This window comes from Cetorhinus maximus, chromosome 9 (assembly GCF_964194155.1).
Source record: "Cetorhinus maximus chromosome 9, sCetMax3.hap1.1, whole genome shotgun sequence".
NCBI classification, from domain to species: domain Eukaryota; kingdom Metazoa; phylum Chordata; class Chondrichthyes; order Lamniformes; family Cetorhinidae; genus Cetorhinus; species Cetorhinus maximus.
Genome location: NC_135887.1, coordinates 52,620,663 through 52,640,421, shown reverse-complemented (window position 1 = coordinate 52,640,421; position 19,759 = coordinate 52,620,663). Strand labels below are relative to the sequence as shown.

At 46.5% G+C, this 19,759-nt stretch overlaps 1 protein-coding gene across 1 annotated transcript in view; it reads right to left on the bottom strand.

Moving 5' to 3' along the window:
* Positions 1–19,759, bottom strand: part of atp2a3 (ATPase sarcoplasmic/endoplasmic reticulum Ca2+ transporting 3) — a 251,460-nt gene that overhangs the window by 147,767 nt on the left and 83,934 nt on the right. Inside the window, exon 5 of the mRNA XM_078548727.1 lies at positions 16,605–16,743. Coding sequence (XP_078404853.1) covers positions 16,605–16,743 — 139 coding nt within the window. The remainder of the gene's footprint in view (positions 1–16,604; positions 16,744–19,759) is intronic.

Here is a 19,759-nt window from a genome sequence, read left to right as displayed (position 1 = left end):
TCCCAGGGAGAAAATATCTGCAAAAATGCTTTCATCGAAAGAAAAGGTGGAACTTCCTCAAAGAGCATTATCAAGGGGCACTCCCTTGAAAAGAGATGAGTTAGAAAACAACACCCAAGTCTCAGGACAAAAGTGGAAACTGCATTTGGGGTAACCATTAGCCCAAGGATCAATCAGTATATTCAACGCTTTCTAAAGTAGCGTTACTGTAAAATGGGAGGAGCGGAAGAAAGATGATTACAACCAGAGAATCGAAAGTGCAAAAGGAGTGCCTTTGTGCCTTTGTCAAATCATAGAAAGAACAATATGATTAGACCAACTCTCAACCCTTACATAAATTTTATATACAAGAAAAGCAAAACATTTTAGCACTAAGTTCCATTTTGAAAGGTACTATTGATTCTCTTAGAGTCTGGGAACGGAAACAGGTGGACCTGCAAAGGACACCTGTACTCGATTAGCAGATAAACAGAGGGTGAGGCTCGGTGCCTTCACTCACCTTCCAGGAGTGAAGACAGCTGGACATGCGAGGGTCACCTCTACTCAGGCAGCGGGCTGAGTTTGAAAAAAAAATCTAGGAGTGACTTCACAGGAAAACTGTAAGTTCATTGATTGGTGACAAGCTGCTGTTAGGGAGTGCGTTTAAATAGCTTGAAACTAGAAAAACATATAATTTATAAAGAAGTAGCTACTTGGATTTCAGTAAAGAGCACTAGCGTTAGGGAAGTAAAGTTAAATCAAGTCAAAGTGAAATAAAGTAATAAAGTAAACCAAAGTAAGTTAAAGTTAGTGTAAGTGTAGTAAAGTTGAGTTACTAGCAGTTTATTCTACTTATTCTACTTTAAGTGTAATAAATAGTTTTTAGAGTTACGGGATGGCAGGTCAGCTCGGCCAAGTGGAATGTATGTCTTGCGATATGTGTGAAGTTGTGGACGCATCATCACTGACAAACACATCAATGATTTGGATGTAGGGACCAAATAAAATGGCCAGAATTTTCCCGTCGGCGATTTGGGGGGGGCCCGCTCGCCGAGGGGAAAGTGACGCGGGATGATGTCAGGAGGAACCCTTGACGTCATCCCGGTCTCTTTAAACTTTTAGGAAGGCGGGCAGACAGCAAAATCAGCTGTCCGCCCGCCGACCTGTCAATGGCCAATTAAGGCCATTGACAGGCTAATTAAGATCATTAAAGACCTGCCCGTCCAACCTTAAGGTTGGCGGGTAGGCCAGGAGCCCCAGCGGACTTCTGATAATACATGAAACCTCATCCACTGGGATGAGGTTTCATGTCCGTTTTTAAAAAGTTTAATAAAGTTTATGTTGTTTTTATTAACATGTCCCATCTTGTGTGACATTGTCACATGAGGGGGACATGTCAATAATTTTAATATTTTTCCATTTTTAAAGATTTTTATACTGTCAGTAATCTCCCTGAGACAGCACTTAGTTTCAGGGAGATGTACGCTCTTTCGTGTGCATGCGTGAAAGAGCGCACTTTAACAGCTGGGGATTCCCCACCCAGCGCACTTTAACAGCTGGGGATTCCCCACCCCCCCACAGGAAGCATAGCGCTTCCCGTCGGGAAGGCCGCTGGGCAGGCCTTAATTGGCTCGCCCACTAAAAATGGCGGCAGGCCCCGTTTAGGCAGCGGGGGTCAGCTGTCCACCCGCCACCCGCATGCCCACCAAGGGCAAAATTCTGCCCAATATTTCAAGTTCGCGGATGATACAAAGCCAGGGGGGAATGTGTGTTGTGAGGAAGATGTAAAGCAGCTACAGGAGGATTTGTGAGTGAGGACTTAGTGAGTGAGCAAGAACATGGCAGATGGAATATAATGTAGAAAAATATAAGGTTATCTACTTTGGTAGAAATAACAGATGTGCAGAGTATTTCCTAAATAGTAAGAAATTAGAAAGTGTAGATGTACAAAGGGACCTGGGTGTCCTTGTCCATAAATCACTGAAAGCTAACAGGCAGGTGCAGCAGGCAATTAGGAAGGCTAATGGAATGTTAGCCTTTATTGCAAGAGGATTTGAGTACAGGAGTAGCCAAGTCTTGCTTCAGTTGTCTAGACCCTTGGTTAGACTGCAGCTGGGGTACTGTGTGCAGTTTTGGTACCCTTACCTCAGAGAGAATATTATTGCCACAGAGGGAGTACAGCAAAGGTTCACCAGACTTGTTCCGGGGATGGCGGGACTGTCTTATGAAGAGATAGTGGGAAAACTGGGCCTGTATTCTCTATAGTTTCAAAGAATTAGAGATGATCTCATTGAAACCTACAAAATGCTCAAAGGATAGACAGGGTAGATGCAGGTAAGATGTTTCCCCTGGTTGGGGAGTCTAGAACCAGGGGGCACAATTTCAAAATAAGGGGGAAGCCACTTAGGACTGAGATGAGGAGAAATTTCTTTACTCAGAGGATTGTGAATCTTTGGAATTCTCTACCCCAGAGGGCCGTGGAAACTGAGTCATTGAGTATGTTTAAGGTAGAGATTGATAGATTTCTGATTAACAATAACATAAAGGGTTATGGGGATAGTGTGGGTAAAAGGCATTGAAGTGCTCGATCAGCCATGATCGTATTGAATGATGGAGCAGGCTCGATGGGCTGAATGGCCTTCACCTGTTCCTATGTTCCTAATCCCCAAGGAATGGCAAGAAAAAATGAGGGGGGAAAGAAAAAAGGCTTTATGCAAAAAAATAAGTTGGTGGTCCTGTGAACAGTCTTAATTTATACACTGAAAATAAATTAATTCTTTTCATTGTTTCAACAATTTGAAACGTGCAGAATATTATAATTTCTAAAAAGAAAGGTATATCAGTTAGAAAATATTCAGCAGTTCAAGCAACAGTGTGATATTGAAGTGAAATCAGGACGCTCTTGTGAGAGTAGGGAATTGTTAAAGGAGTTTATACTAAATAAAAGTGGAAGAAATGAGGAAGGAGTTGATTATCATTAAAGAGAGGAAGGGGTTGATTATCATTAAAGAGAGGAAGGGGTTGATTATCATTAAAGAGAGGAAGGAGTTGATTATCATTAAAGTGTGAGGGTTGTTTTTCACCTTTGCCTGCCTCTAATTTAAGTAAAGCCAACCTGGGATTACTTCGTGCCAATACCAAATCTCAAATAAGGAAAAAACATCCATCTTCTTGGCATAAAAAGTGCATAACAGAAACATTTTGTCTTTCCATATGTTGCTTTTCATGACCAACAGTTTGTACACCATGAAATAAACAATCAAACTGAATATCTAGCCCCCACACAGCCATCAACATCATAGTCCCTGGTTGATCTTCAGAGCTGCATGTCATTTCTGTCCTGCATTACTAGTACAGCCCAGGTATCTCCACACAGCAGTCAATGCCATTCCAGATGCAGAATGCAAAAGGCTAATAGCCACATACAGATGTACATTCACCTCTTCAGACATTGCCTCTCAGCAGTCAAATCCACTAGTTTCCCACAACATGGGTTGTTGTTTTATTACTTTCAAGGCACTATATAAATACAAGTTCATGTGTAAAGACAGCACAGGCCGTTAGAAGAAGCTGATTAGACAAGCTGCCACCACACTCCACAGTGTCATTCAACATCAGGCAGTACCTCTTACAGATCACCTACATCATGACCTGATCTAAGTTATTCGTGTCTTAACTGCAATCTCCCTATTGCTGCAATGTCACAGCCAGATTTCTCACAGCAACTATCTCGCAGCCTCTTTGAGCACATTCAGTTAGTGCCAATTTATGAACCGATCTGGAGCTGTGGTACTGAGCTCTCCAGCAAATGTGTTAACATAACCCAACTGTTCTCAATTTGGACCCTTGTGAAGTTAGAAAGAGAGAGAGGAAGCTTTCACTGCATCTGTCTGGGCTCAAATGGAACATTGGTCCCAGAGATGAAAGAATAGTTTGCCAACTTGCTTGACTTCATGCCACCATAATGCCCAGTCTCTATGCCAAGTGCATGAACATACATTTTCCCTCTCTATCTCTATGGAAATTTGTTCTGCTACAACAAGCATTCTTTATGCAAGTGAACTGTTCTCTATCACAGTAGCTTTAATATTTTAAATTCATTTTTCAAATGCTAAATAATTCATTGTTCTCCTAAAACAGGTCAGCATAATACCTCGTTACTCATTAATTACCAGAACCTGACCAATGCCAACATCCTATTTCCTTGTCCTTGTTTCCTTGCTCCTGGATGGAATTTCCATAAGCAGAGAATAAATGGTCACTGTGTGAGAATGCCATTTGTTTTTGTGGAACAGCATGCAGCCAATCCCAAGGCAGGCTCCGGGCCCAATCCTCCTGATTCTTGGCCACAAAAATACAAGTGTTTTTTAATGGTGCAATCAACAACGAGCTGTGGTAGAACAGCCCAGGATCCTGGCAAGGCAGTAGGAACGTATGTGCAATGTACACAACTGCAGGGAGAGTTTACTTCAGTGTTGCCTTGGCAGCAATATGGAAACCAATCCTGGAGTTTCAAAGTGTCACTCAACCTTGTGTTTGTCCAGATCTGAAGGATAGGAAGCAGCCTGGGAGGTTGATGTATATGAGGCCACTGTGTGTACTCTAAACACAGGGATACCAGGTGGGAGGGAGTTGATCAGCTGCTTTGTCCCGCCCTTGGCTTAATGCTACAGAATTCCACCTATTTACATTGCAGGGAGGATTCCACCCAGAGGGACAAACAATTACACAGCCGCTGTGGTTTGAAAGTCACATTCCAGACCAGTTTCAGGCCCACAAACGTTCCTGTGGTAACTGGGGAAGGTTTGAGCAAGCCTGCAAGAAGTAAACCAGGCTGCTGGAATATTCCAGTGGCATCAATCTATGCACTGGCACCCATTTAAAATAGTGGATGGGAATGGCGCATGTTAATTGCTAATAACACCAGCTAGCTTGCAGCCTTCGATTGGCACCATGGCAGCTTCTAGTGAAACCAGAGGCATGTTTGGGTTTCTGTGCTTCCAACAGTAGCCACACTGCCTCATATTCATCAACACAGTATAGCCCAAGTCAGGGTCAACCCTGGTGGAAATCTGGGTCAATTCACCTGAAGACTCACATTAATATTACATCTTTCAAGGCATCCCAAAGTGCATATACAGCCAATGAAGTACTTCTGAAGTATAGTTAACATTGCAATGAAGAAAAGATAGCAGCCAATTTCTACACAGCAAGCTCCCTCCCAAAAATAGCAACGTGTTAATGGCCAAAGAATCTGTTTTTGTGATGTTGCTTGAGGATAAATATTGGCCAGGACACCAGGAACAAAATGCCAAATGGGATCTTTTACATCTAACTGCCAGGGTAGATGGAGCCTCCATCGAACACCTCATCAGAAAGGCAGTTCCTCCACCAGTGCAGGACAATCCTGGGCCAGGATTTTCCAGTTGTTGGGCAGGGGTGAGCGGGGGGGCAGGCTGGGCAGGGGCGAGCGGGGGGGGCAGGCTGGGCAGGGGCAAGGGGGGCAGGCTAGGCAGGGGCGAGCAGGGGGGCAGGCTGGGCAGGGGCAAGGGGGGCAGGCTGGGCAGGGGCGAGGGGGGGCAGGCTGGGCAGGGGCGAGGGGGGGCAGACTGGGCAGGGGTGAGCGGGGGGGGCAGGCTGGGCAAGGGCGAGGGGGGCAGGCTGGGCAGGGGCAAGGGGGGCAGGCTGGGCAGGGGCGAGCGGGGGGCAGGCTGGGCAGGGGCAAGGGGGGGGCAGCTGGGCAAGGGTGAGGGGGGCAGGCTGGGCAGGGGTGAGTGGGGGGCAGGCTGGGCAGGGGTGAGCAGGGGGGGCAGGCTGGGCGGGGGTGAGCAGGGGGGGCAGGCTGGGCAGGGGCGAGCGGGAGTCAGGCTGGGCGGGAGTGAAGGGGGGCAGGGGCGAGCGGGGGGGCAGGCTGGGCAGGGGTGAGCGGGGGGGGGGAAGGCTGGGCAAGGGTGAGGGGGGGCAGGCTGGGCAGGGGCGAGCGGGGGGCAGGCTGGGCAGGGGCGAGCGGGGGGGCAGGCTGGGCAAGGGTAAGGGGGGTGCCAGGCTGGGCAGGGGCGAGCGGGGGGCAGGCTGGGCAGGGGTGAGCGGGGGGCAGGCTGGGCAGGGGCGAGCGGGGGGGCAGGCTGGGCAGGGGCAAGCGGGGGGCAGGCTGGGCAGGGGGGCATGCTCAGTGGGGGTGAGCAGGGGGCAGGCTGGGCAGGGGCGAGCGGGGGGGGGCAGGCTGGGCAGGGGTGAGCGGGGTGGGGAAGGCTGGGCAGGGGCGAGGGGGAGTGGCCATGAGACAATCCGCCACCTGTGATTTCATGCTGGTTGGTCAATGAACAGCCAGTATGAAACGCGCCGAGCAGCTCAGGGCTGCCACAGTGAGGGTGGGAGGAGCGTGAGCGCGGAACTGCGTGCATTAAAAGTTCCCTGAGGCACAGAGCTGCCTCAGGGAGCTGAAGGTTTTTAAAATTAAAAATAAAGAAATTAGAAATGTTGAAAACATGTCCCCTTAAGTGACTCTGTCACATGAGCAGGGACATGTTAGAGATGAGTTTGAAAAGTTTTTGATTTTTTTCAAATCACTGGTCGAAACCTCATCTCACCCGTGGATGAGGCTTCGCCAAAAATACAAAGGCTGCTTGGCCTTTTCGCCCACCCGCCAACCGAGCAGTCAGACGGGCAGCGAAAAATTTCAATTAGTTCATTAAGAGCCTTAATAGGTTGCAGGTGCGCAGCTAAATCCCGCGCATGCCCGACGACCGAAATATCACCTCCACCCAAGCCAAAAATTCTGCCCCTAATATTGTACTAGAGAAAGAAAACTTGGCTGTCACTCAAGTCTATGGAATGGAGCTTGAAGCCAAGACCCTCTGACTCAGAGGCAAGAGTGTTAACTACTGAGCCACACTGATGACTATTTAAAATTTTAAGCTAGTCAGTCATGCGGTAAATTTAATTATGATTAAAATGGCAATTGTTTTACCGGAATAGGACATTCTAGGAAAATGACTCACTCTTGGTGATTAGATGGAGGGGGATATACCAGCCTCTCCCTGTTATAACACTAAGGGGAGAACTTTCTGCTCGGTGAGGGCCTGCTCGCCCAGGCATAAAATGACACGGGGTGATGCAGCCGAGTCGGCTGCGCGCCCGCCGAACTGTCAAAAGCCTGTTAAGGCCATTAATTAACTAATTAAGACTATTGAGAAAGCTGCCCATCCAACGAAGAGCCCAGGCGGCCTTCGCATTTTTCATGGAACCTCATCCATGGGCGGGATGAGGCTTCATGAAGGGTTTATACATTAAATAAATTTTTTAATTAAAATTATTGACATGTCCCAGCTCATGTGACATGTCTTAAATTTTTTTATTAACATTTTCAAAACTTATCTCCCGACTCAGGGAACCCTCCACCCCGCCCCCCTCCTCCCCCCCCCACACGGCGCTTCCGGGCGGGTGTCACGCTGGGCAGGCCTTACCCGCCCGCCCCCACACAACCCCCCCGACGGGTAGAAAATTCTCTCCTAAGAGTCCCGAATGTACCACCCCTGAGATAAACCACTGGAAGGTGTGTACAGAAGCATTTGGTTAGAACTGGACTTGTTTTCAGGACATTATTGCATTGGTATGAATGTTTTGCCAATGGTATGACAATCTTACATAGGGAAATGTGAGAATACAACACTGATTATGTAGATAACCATGAAAATGCAGTTCAAAAGGGAAATTGAACAACAATGGCAGAAAGAAGTGCAATATATAATTTGGTTTGAAGTAATAAAAATGTTGGACCACTAAAAAAAAAAATAAATTGAGAAGCACTGAGGAGACAGTAAAGGGAGAGAGTTTTAAGGGTCCAATATTTAAACCACTAAAAGTTAGCTTGCACAAAGTGATCAGAAAGTGTAATGGGATCATTGGATAACAATCAGGAGCAGGAATGCCTGACTGCTTTTCCCTCCCAAGCTCGTTCAGGGGATTAATGTAATTGCTTGGGTGTTGCATTTATTGAACCTGCTCCAAACCTCCACACTGTTTAATATTTCCTGTAGTTACAGGGAACACAACTGCTTTGTGTCCTGCTACTTGCAGTAACCTGTCAACACTGTTCTTTGGAGATAAAGATACTTCACTTCCAATGCTAGCTTAACTTTAAATGCCCATTCAAGTTACAAATATCCCCTATGCTGACTGCTCCATTACCCAAACCTCCAAATCCTCTTGGTTTCAGTTCTGTGGCATCAACGCATTGTTCATACTAAAACCAGTGTGAATTCAGAATCTTGAAATATCCAGCCAGTCCAACAGACAGCAGCTGATGGCATCAGCCGTGCCACAGGAGTAGCGCTCTTGCCTCAGAGTCAGGATGGTGTGGGTTCAAGGCCCACTTGAGACATGGGGCAGGATTTTCCGGGTGGTGAGTGGGCCCGGGAGCGACCGGGAAACGGTGCACCATCCGCAATCAGCCCCCCACTGTGATTTCACATTGTCTGGCCAATTAACGGCCAGCTAGCATGAAAGGCGCGCTGAGAAGCTCAGTGCTGCCGGGGTGGGGGCGGGAGGAGTGCGAGCGCAGAAGTCTGCACATGCGCTGGAGGGGGAACGCACACTGAAAGCTCCCTGAAGGCAGGGAGCTGCCTGAGGGACCTGAAGAATTATACAATCAAAAAGAAAGATTTTAAAAATGTTAAAAACATGTCCCGACATAGAACTTAGTAACAATAACAGAAACATAACAAAAATTATCTCTAAAAATGTTTATTTTCTTTTAATTACTGTTGGAAACCTCATCCCGCCCGTGGATGAGGTTTCCTATAGAATCCAAAGGCCTCCTGGCCAATTCATCTGCCCGCCAACTGTAAGGTTGGACGGGCAGCGAAAAGTTGCTTTTAATTAATTGATTAAGGGCCTTAACAGGCCTCTTGTCGACGAGCGCGCTGCCAACTCAAGGGCGCGCGCCCACCGAAATATCACGCGAATGCGGGATGTTTGCCCGACATCATCTATTTTACGCCCGATTGGGTCAAGCGCTCACCCGCACGCGGGATGTAAAATTCTGCCCATGACCTAAATTGAGGCTCCGGGTGCCATTCTGAGGAAGCACTGCATTGTGAAAGGTGTCGTCTTTTGCACGATAATTAATCAAAGGTCCCGTCTACCCTCTTGTGCCACAAAGGATTTCTCTCTTAATGCAAATCAATAAAAGAAATTGCCTGATAATTTTGTTCACTCCTGTTTGTGGGGCCTGCTGTACCCAAACTGGCTGCTGCATTTTCCTACATTTCAACAGTGAACACACTTCAAAAAGTACTTAATTGGAGCTGAAGTGCTTTGGGATGTCCTGGGTAATGAAAGGCACTGCGTCAATGCAAATTTGGTCTTTTTATGTAATATTTGAAAGTGAGATCAAAGTTTTGTGTCTTTGATCAGCGCAGTCTGAAAAAAATGGTAGCAAACAGAAACCTGCCTTGACATACTGGTTCCAGTCAGATGATGCAACTGGGCATAAGGAGCACCACTTTGCGTTGTGACACTCTTAAATGTTACACACCCATGTGTGAGGTGTGAGGCTCCAGCACAGGAATGGGTGCACTGTCTATTTTGGGAGTATCTAGCTATTACAGAGTATCCCAGAGTAGAGTACTGCTCAGTCCACTAAGGCTGCATTTGATTCCCTGTTGTGTTTTGCTTTGAAGACTGTTGTTGGGAACAGATGTCTCTGTCCCTGGAGCTCTGTGCTAACCCAGAACAGTGCTATTGTGTGTGATTATGTCTGTGCTTGAGATTACATTGACACTGTATGCATCCTGCAGCTACAATGCAAGATGCAGGATAAACTTTCCATTTCTACACCTCTCAGGCTGAAAGAGTTCACTTCTATAGCATGTATCATGCTCTGGGGATATTGCTACATTTAACATTGTAAAGTGCTTTGCAGAGAAATATGACAACAGGAAATGCATACCATCCACCAGATTCTTTATATATATGTTATATATTGACATTGCATTGTTCTGATTTTTGAGTATCTACTGAATATCCTTGTGTACTTTTTAAATTTATTCATCATTTTTAAAGCTTTAAAAACAAGCTGGCTACAGACAGGCCTTCAAGCCATAGAGAGTATGATTCCTTTGTTCCTAAAGGCTAAAAAGTGGGAGCACCAAGCTGTGGCTTGGTTGAGGACACACTTGCTTCTGAGTCAGAAGGTTATGGGCTCAAGTTCCACACCAGGGCCAGAATCTTCGGGCCCCGCTCGCCAACGCGTAAAATGACGCGCGGTGACGTGGCGTGCATCCTGACGTCACCCCACGTCATTCAGATCTTCAGCTCAGCAGGCGGGCACTGGAGTCAGCTGCTCACCAACCAAACTGTCAAAGGCCTATTAATAGACCTATCAATTAAAATAACTAACCGAGCTGCCCGTCCAACCTTAAGGTGGGCAGGCAGGCGAAGACCCCAGGCGGCCTTTGCATTTATCATGAAACCTCATCCACGGGCAGGATGAAGTTTCATGAAGGTTTTTAAACTTTAATTTAAATTTTTAATAAAATTCATAGGCATGTCCCAGCTCATGTGACACTATCACATGAGGGGACATGCCTTAAAAAATCTTTTCTTTATTTACTTAAATTTTTAAAAATCAACTAATTTCCTCTGTGCCTCCGGGAGATTCCTGCATGCGCGAAAGAACGCAGGCCCCAACTCAGCCTCCTCCCCCCGCCCGCACAGAGAGCGCTCAGCACTTCCAGGTGTGCATCACGCTGGGCGGGCCTTAATTGGCCCACCCACGTAAAATGGTGGCACGCAGCCGATCACGAGTGGCGATCAGCTGTGCGCCCGCCTGCATCCGCTCCCGCCCAACACCCCGACGGGGAGAAAATTCTCCCCCAGGACTTCAGCACAAAATGTGGGCTGATACTCCAATGTAGTACTGAGAGAGTGCTGCATTGTTTGGAGGTGCTTTCTTTCAGATGAGATGTTACACTGAGGCCCTGCCTGCCTCTTGGTTGGGTGTAAAAGATCCTATGGAACTACTTTGAAGAAAGGCAGGAGAGTTATCCCTAGTTTCCGGCCAATAATTATTCCCCAATAACGTCACAAAAACAATTTATCTTGTCATTATCACATTGCTGTTTATGGGAGTTTTTCTTATTCATTTATGGGAATGTGGGCTTCGCTAGCTGGGCCAGCATTTATTGACCATCCCTAGTTGCCCTTGAGAAGGTGGTGATGAGCAGCCTTCTTAAACGGCTGTAGTCCCTGTGGTGTAGGTACACCCACAGTGCTGTTAGGGAGGGAGTTCCAGGATTTTGACCCAGCGACAGTGAAGGAATGGCGATATATTTCCAAGTCAGGGTGGTGAGTGACTTGGAAGGGAACTTCCAGGTGGTGGTGTTCCCATCTATCTGCTGCCCTTGTCCTTCTAGGTGGTAGTGGTCGTGGGTTTGGAAGGTGCTGCCCAAGGAGCCTTAGTGAGTTTCTGCAGTGCATCTTGTAGATGGTACACACTGCTGCTACTGTGCGACAGTGGTGGAGGGAGTAAATTTTTGTGAATGGGGTGCTGATCAAGCAGGCTGCTCTGTCTTGGACGGTATTGAGCTTCTTGAGTGTTGTTGGAGCTGTGTGCAAACTGGTTGTTGCATTTCCGACAATACAACAGTGATTACACTTCAAAAGTACTCCACTAAGTATAAAGTGCTTTGAGATGCCCAGTGGTTGTGAAAGGCTCGATCTACCGAAATGCCAGTCTTTCTTCCCTTTCTTTAGCATGCATCTCCCAGCACATGCCTGCTCCACACTCAGTGAATAGTCTGAGGATTCCGGTCGGTTCACTGGTCTCTACTGAAAATGCCATTTCTATTCAGACAGCCAGCCATCTGCAGCTAAGGGCAGTAAGAGACAAGATGGCATTAGCAAGAGCATTCCTGATGCTGAAGACAGACAAGGGAAGGAGAATCAAAGGTGGGACTTTCCTGCAATGGAAGAGGAGCACAAGGACAGGAGCCCAGGATGGAACAGGAGCACCGGGACAGGAGCCCCGGATGGAAGAGGAGCATCGGGACAGGAGCACCGGATGGAAGAGGAGCACCGGGACAGGAGACCCAGATGGAAGAGGAGCATCGGGACAGGAGACCCGGATGGAAGAGGAGCACCGGGACAGGAGACCCAGATGGAAGAGGAGCATCGGGACAGGAGCCCCGGATGGAAGAGGAGCATCGGGACAGGAGCACCGGATGAAAGAGGAGCATCGGGACAGGAGCACCGGATGGAAGAGGAGCATTGGGACAGGAGCACCGGATGGAAGAGGAGCATCGGGACAGGAGCCCCGGATGGAAGAGGAGCATCGGGACAGGAGCCCCGGATGGAAGAGGAGCATCGGAACAGGAGCCCCGGATGGAAGAGGAGCATCGGGACAGGAGCACCGGATGGAAGAGGAGCATCGGGACAGGAGCACCGGATGGAAGAGGAGCATCGGGACAGGAGCACCGGATGGAAGAGGAGCATCGGGACAGGAGCCCCGGATGGAAGAGGAGCATCGGGACAGGAGCCCCGGATGGAAGAGGAGCATCGGGACAGGCGCCCCGGATGGAAGAGGAGCATCGGGATAGGAGCCCCGGATGGAAGAGGAGCATCGGGACAGGAGCCCCGGATGGAAGAGGAGCATCGGGACAGGAGCCCCGGATGGAAGAGGAGCATCGGGACAGGAGCCCCGGATGGAAGAGGAGCATTGGGACAGTACCCCAGGTTGGAAGAAGATCACCGGGACAGGACCCCAGGATGGAAGAGGAGCATCGGGACAGGAGCCCCGAATGGAAGAGGAGCATCGGGACAGGGGCCCCGGATGGAAGAGGAGCACTGGGACAGGAGCCCCGGATGGAAGAGGGGCATCGGGACAGGAACCCAGGGGCACCTGTGAACACAGGTGTGTGGATGTGGCAGTGGCCACAGTTGCTCTGTGCAGTGCTCCTTACACTGGCAGCTAAAGGGTCAAACTTGGGCTACGATTTGGGAGCCCGTCCGCCTGAAGTCTATAGGAACGTTTAGTGATGGCCTTTCACTCATTTGGGTGGATGGTCAGTAAACATACACCACATATCTCTAGTTTCCTAGGCACTTATTGAGGTTCTCTGCCAGAATCACCATTAAAAAATGCCCCTTCCACCCTGCAGTCACTGTTCCAAGGAGCACTGGGAGAGGGCAAACATATTTCAAAACAATGCAAACCAATAAACCTCTGAACAGAGCAGGGTGCATGAATGAACACTTGGAATTTACTCAGCTAACATAATGATGCTGTAGACTGCCAATACTTCCCAGAGCAGTTAAACAAAAATCCTTGATAAATAGGCGTGGTTGAAGTGAGACACTGCCTGTTCAGTAAATATCTTGTCTCCTGCCAAGTTACTGAGCTGTTTACTCCATGGATTTTTTTTTAATCCACTGACATTTTAATGCATTTTTAATGAAGTCTTCAAGGCCAAAATTTCAGCACATCACTCCCACTCATTCCAGACCTCTGAAATCTAGAACATCATACTGACTTAAAAATAGCAGATTTCTCACAAAAGACATTTTGCCTCCAGCAGTCAGCTAGAAATATGAAAAGATTAAAGAAGAAGTCGTCTTTCCATCCTCCCCAAGGGACTCAGACTCGTCTCATTCGACAGTGACTTCATGATCCGCCTGGTTTTTTAAATATGGTTGTTGTGTTTCAGTGAGTATGGGGTAGTGTAGCAGAACCTCACACAGACCAGGGGGCCTTGTGTTTAGCAGCAGCTCCATACCAACTCGGTATCAGTGGGGTGCGACATGTGGCCTCAGTCCGGGTCTCTGGGCAATGGGAGGGAGGGGGAAAATCATCCAGGGCCCCTGCTCCGGGGAAAGAGAAAGAGGGGGACAAGGGCGACCACACTGTCATCATGGCAACCCTCAGCTGCAAAATATGAGGTGGAAAATTTCAGACTGTTGCCAGATTAAGTTTGGAACTGAAGAACAGCACTGGGGCAAGGTTCAATCTGTACTTGGTTCAAGCTATTTCTGAACAAAGAGGGTTTGATACATATCATGCCAAGTGGAAAGAATGAACACCCTATTCTATAAGTGTTACAGTACATTCACACACTCAAAATAATTCACCAAAACTTCATCCCCTTAAGAAATAGAAACAAAAGCATTGCACTTTGAAGCCTTTGGTTGTCCAAAGAGCCATCATTGCTCACCCTCCATCTGAGAGGAGAATTTTACAAAATGCCAACAGCCTGCAGCAGTGTTGATCAATCATCTGCTACAGGAATCAAAGGATACTTGCAGATAGAGTAAAAACAGTCACGTAATCACAATATTGGGATTGCAAAGACATTGAAATACTTCAAAACCATTATGTTATTTTATAAGCCTTTCGTAAAATTTCCAATTAACTCTAATACCTACTCTGTGAATCAACACTTTAGCATTCTCTATAATTAGGGCTCTGTAGCAATATAATTATGGGATTGATTGCATCTAACATGCAGTCAATTTTCCCACATTATAACACAATTACTGTGAACAAGAAATTAATAAAACAGAAAAAGACCAGAAAACGCTAACTATACAAGTCAATCATAGGTTTAACTTATACTAGTTACATACGGACTACATCTATAACCCCAACCCTACCAGTGGGACTACAGTCTGAATCATGCCAATTAAACCGTAGACTGCATCACCTGAGCAATACCAAGTACATTCTGGGCTGTACCACTGAATTATACATCAGCTATAGTTCAGGATAGCCAAACCTGTACCAGTTGGACTATAACTAACCCCAACCATATATCAGATAAACTGGAATAATCTCAAGTTGCACCAATTAGACCAGGGTGACCCCAACTATTTTGAGTTTCCAGCTTTTGACTGAACTACCCTGAAGGTAAGTTTTTCCTCAGTTTTCCTGGAAGATCATTAACCCAAAATATTAACTCTGTTTCTCTATCTGCAGATGCTGCCTGAGCTGCTGAGTGTTTCCAGTGCTTCATGTTTTTATTACACTGAAAGTATGGTTGATGGATGATTCAAGGCTACAGTTGTAAAGGCAAAATGATGCACTGCTGTTTTGTAATGAGTTCAGAAGACCCTGAAGCTTTGGATTGTGGGTGGACTACTTGAAATCCATGTGCATTGGTTGCAGTAATCACTCGGTTATAATGAAACAATGTAGACCCGTCGAATAAATCATCATAATCACAGACCAAAATGTAGCAAGATAAGTAACTATAGTTACAGGACATGCCAGTTCCAATAACTCAAACTACTGAAACTTAGGCTCCAGCAGAATAACAATCTTCCAATGAAGTGAACAGCTTCCAGCTATAGCTTATAGCTGTTTATATATTTGTTACATTTTCTTGTCGTATTGATTCACTAACTCATCGGTAAAATTCGTTACCTAAAGCCTCTGCTGGCTCAGGATAGGTCCTAACTTTTGGACACAGAAGCCTGTTTTCTTCATTAGCTAGAATAAAGAATGTAAGAAATCTAAGTGGGGTCCACTCAGGCAAGCTCAGCTGCTTCAGCAGAAGCTTAGTTTAGGCAGGAGAAAGCTTCATAACCTTTCCAAATGACTGGTTTACAAAACAGCATGAACACATCTGGAGGGGATCTCAATCTAGAGAGTTGCTCTCTCAAACTCAGGCATCAAGAGCACGAGTAGACAGGAAGACCCAGCTGAATGAACTCTGCTACTGGCCACTCTGTGGAGAGCTACTGTTCCATTTTGGGGATACAATGGTGGGTGCTTTGAGGAGAATCCTGACCAACTGTGTCAGCTGTGGCTCAGTAGTAGCACTCATGCCTTAGAGACAGAAGGTTGTGTGTTCAAGTCGCAATGCAGAGAGGACAGCACAAAATCTAGCCCGATACTCGTCAGAGGTTTCGTCTTTTGAACTAGACATGAAGCAGTGTGTTCTCTCGGATAGATTTAAAAGATCCCACAGCAGAAGAAGAGGAAGGGAGTTCTTTCCGATGTCCTATAAAATATATATCCTTAAACCAAAAACTTAAATTAGGTCATTTGTCTAATTGCTGTTTGTGGGTCTTTGATGTGTGGAAGTTGGTTGCCAGTTTGGGGTACTGTGTGGGCAGGCTAATTCCAAAATCTGGGTCAGCACAAATGTGCAGGGAGCCATCATCAAGTACAAAAGATTACAGAGGTTTGAGCTCCATGACAGCACCTTTACCCCAACACCTGCCCCAACCTCGCCTCTTTCCCCATCCCCCCCGTGGCTGGTTTGAATACTCTAGCTAGTTCCCCCTCATCATGGGGATCAGCTGCAACAAATGTAATACATCACAGGACAAGATAACAGCCTTGAAAGTACCACTGTAGAAAGCCTGCAAGTCATTTAATAACACATCTGCGCAGGTAGTTTGACATTTCTTCATATGAAACATTGTATTAGAAGTGAAACACACTTACTTTTGGTAATACTATCCTTTAAATTTTAAAACCACAATGCGGATGCATTAAAAATATTGAGTTTCATGTGCACACAATCATCCAGTTTAGTCCAGTCAGGACAGAATCTTCACATGGTTGGAACAGGTGACTGGTGTTCCATATGGATCACTAGCATTAAGGTGGAAGCCTCTCTTACCTGCAATTTCCACAATGTCCCCAGGCACGATGTCTCGGGCTTTGATTCTCTGCACAGCCTTCCTGTCCATTCGATACACCTTGCCCATCTCAGGTTCATACTCTTTCAGTGCCTCGATCGCATTCTCTGCGTTCCTTTCCTGTAAATTGGATGTGAACAATGAATTCACTTGATAAGTAATGTCACAGTTTAATGATCCTTAGCAATGTTACACACAGCCCGACTCTGCCCGTCTTGCTAGGATTTTGCCCAGTCAGAAGGCCTGTGTGCTCATTGGTCAGTTCTCATTCATAAATATGTGGCTTTCAAGGAAGAAACCACTGACCAACAAATCATCTGTTCCACAATACTCAACTTGGCAGCAAGGCATTTACTACCACTATTATCAATTTAATTAAAAATTGAGTAACTGAGCAAAGCTCAACCTCTTCTATATTGCATTATTTACTCAGAATATGGGCATTGGTAACAAGGCTGCAATCTTGTAGAATTAAGTGACTAGCTAGGCCACTTCAAAGGGCAGTTAAGGATTAACCATACTGGCATGGGACTGGAATCACATTTAATTCAGACTGGATAAGGACAGCAAGTTCCCTTCCCTAAAGTGGATTTTTAAAACAATCCGACAGATTGACGGTCAAGTTGACACCAGCTTTTTAATTTTATTTCCAGCTTTTCATTAAAAAAAACTGAATTTAAATGTTTAAACAGCTATGGTAGGATTTTTTTTTTGTATTCGTTCACGTGATGTGGGTGTCACTGGCTAGGCAAGCATTTGTTGCCCATCCCTAATTGCCCTTGAGGTGGTGGTAGTGAGCTGCCTTCTTGAACCACTGCAGTCCATGTGGTGTAGGTACACCCACAGTGCTGTTTGGAAGGGAGTTCCAGGATTTTGACCTAACGACAGTGAAAGAACAGCGATATATTTCCAAGTCAGGATGGTGAGCGACTTGGAGGGGAACTTCCAGGTGCTGGTGTTCCCGTCCATCTACTGCTCTTGTCCTTCTAGATGGTAGTGGTCGTGAGTTTGGAAGGTGCTGTCTAAGGAGGCTTGGTGAGTTCCTGCAGTGCATGTTGTGGATGGTACACACTGCTGCTACTGTGTGTCGGTGGTGGAAGGAGTCAATGTTTGTGGATGGAGTGCCAATCAAGCGAGCTGCTTTGTTTTGGTTGTTGTTCAGCTTCCCAAGTGTTGTGGGAGCTGCATTCATCCAGGCAAGTGGACAGTATTCCATCACACTCCTGACAGGGTTTTGGGAGTCAAGAGGTGAGTTACTCGCTGCAGGATTCCTAGCCTCTGACCTGCTCTTGTAGCCACAGTATATATATGGCTAATCCAGTTCAGTTTCTGGTCAATGGTAATCCCAAGGTAGTGAGAATTCGGTGACAGTAATGCCATTGAACGTCAAGGGGTGATGTTTAGATTCTCTCTTCTTGGAAATTAACTTTGCCTGGCACTTGTGTGGCACAAATGTTACTTGCCACTTGTCAGCCCAAACCTGGTTATTGACCAGGACTTGCTGCATTTGGACATGGACTGCTTTGATATCTGAGGAGTTGCAAACATGCTGAACATTGTGCAATAATTAGTGAACATCCCCACTTCTGACCTTATGATAGAATGAAAGTCATTGATGAAGCAGCTGTAGATGGTTGGGCCGTGGACACTACCCTGAGGAACTCCTGCAGTGATGTCCTGGAGCTGAGATAATTGACCTCCAACAACCACAACCATCTTCCTTTGTGCTAGGTATGACTCCAACCAGTCGGGAGTTTTCCCCCTAATTCCCATTAACTCCAGTTTTGCTAGGGCTCCTTGATGCCACACTCGATCAAATGCTGCCTTGATGTCAAGGGCAGTCACCCTCACCTCGGGAGTTCAACTATTTTGTCCATGTATGAACCAATGCTTTAACGAGGTCAGGAGCTGAGTGGCCCTGGTGGAACTCAAACTGAGCATCAGTGAGCAGGTTATTGCTAAGTAAGTGCCACTTGATAGCACTATTGATGACCCCTTCCATTACTTTACTGGTGATTGAGAGTAGACTGATGGGGCAGTAATTGGCTGGGTTGGATTTGTCCTGCTTTGTCCAATATGTGAACTCATGTTGCTTGTCCAAATCTCTGGCTTACTTGTCCAGTAACATAACCACTGTACTATCGTAACCATGGAAAGAACATTGGTGAACACTTCAGAAGGAGCACTATAAAGGTGAGTGGAAGATGCTGTTGGTGGTGACTTCCACTGTCGAGAAAGTGAGGAGCCAAGGCCTGTAGTTCAGTACCACCCCAGCTGTAAACAGCAGGATGGAATGCAGGACAACATCAAATAGTATTTAAATGGCACCAAACTTGGAACTTAAAATCTGTAGAACGTAGAAGGAAGTGAAAAATCAGAAGCAACAGCTTTCACTGCAAAGATAATTAAGAAAGGGGCCTTCATGCATTTGGAACCATGTTGTGGTGGATGTGTAACAAAGCTGAGCTTTATCAGACTTACTCAAAGATTACATCTGATCAGAGTAAGTATAGGCCATTCAAAGCACGAGGCTGATGCACTCTTCTCTTAGTCACTGCAGCTTTATCTTTTGGACTGCATTTCTCTGTATATATGAATGCCCTTAGTTTCCGAGTAAACATTTATCAACCTTTTAGTTATCTCACCTGACTTGGTATCCACGTGGAGCAGTATGCTCCACATTCTCACAAACATCCTTCCTGGATTCATTTCTAATCACCTGAACTCACATTCTAAGGTTCTGTCGCCTCACTCTGGATTCCCTACTACATTAGATTGTATAGAACTTACAGCACAGAAATATGCCAGCAAAACTGGAGTCAATGGGAATCAGGGGGAAAACTCTCTACTGGTTGGAGTCACATCTAGCACAAAGGAAGTTGGTTGTGGTCAGTCATCTCAGCTCCAGGACATCACTGCAGGAGTTCCTCAGGGTAGTGTCCTCGGCCCAACCATCTTCAGCTGCTTCATCAATGACCTTCCTTCTATCATAAGGTCAGAAGTGGGGATGTTTGCTGATGATTGCACAATGTTCAGCACCATTCACGACTCCTCAGATACTGAAGCAGCCATGTCCAAATGCAGCAAGACCTGGACAGTAACCAGGCTTGAGCTGACAAGTGGCAAGTAGCATGCG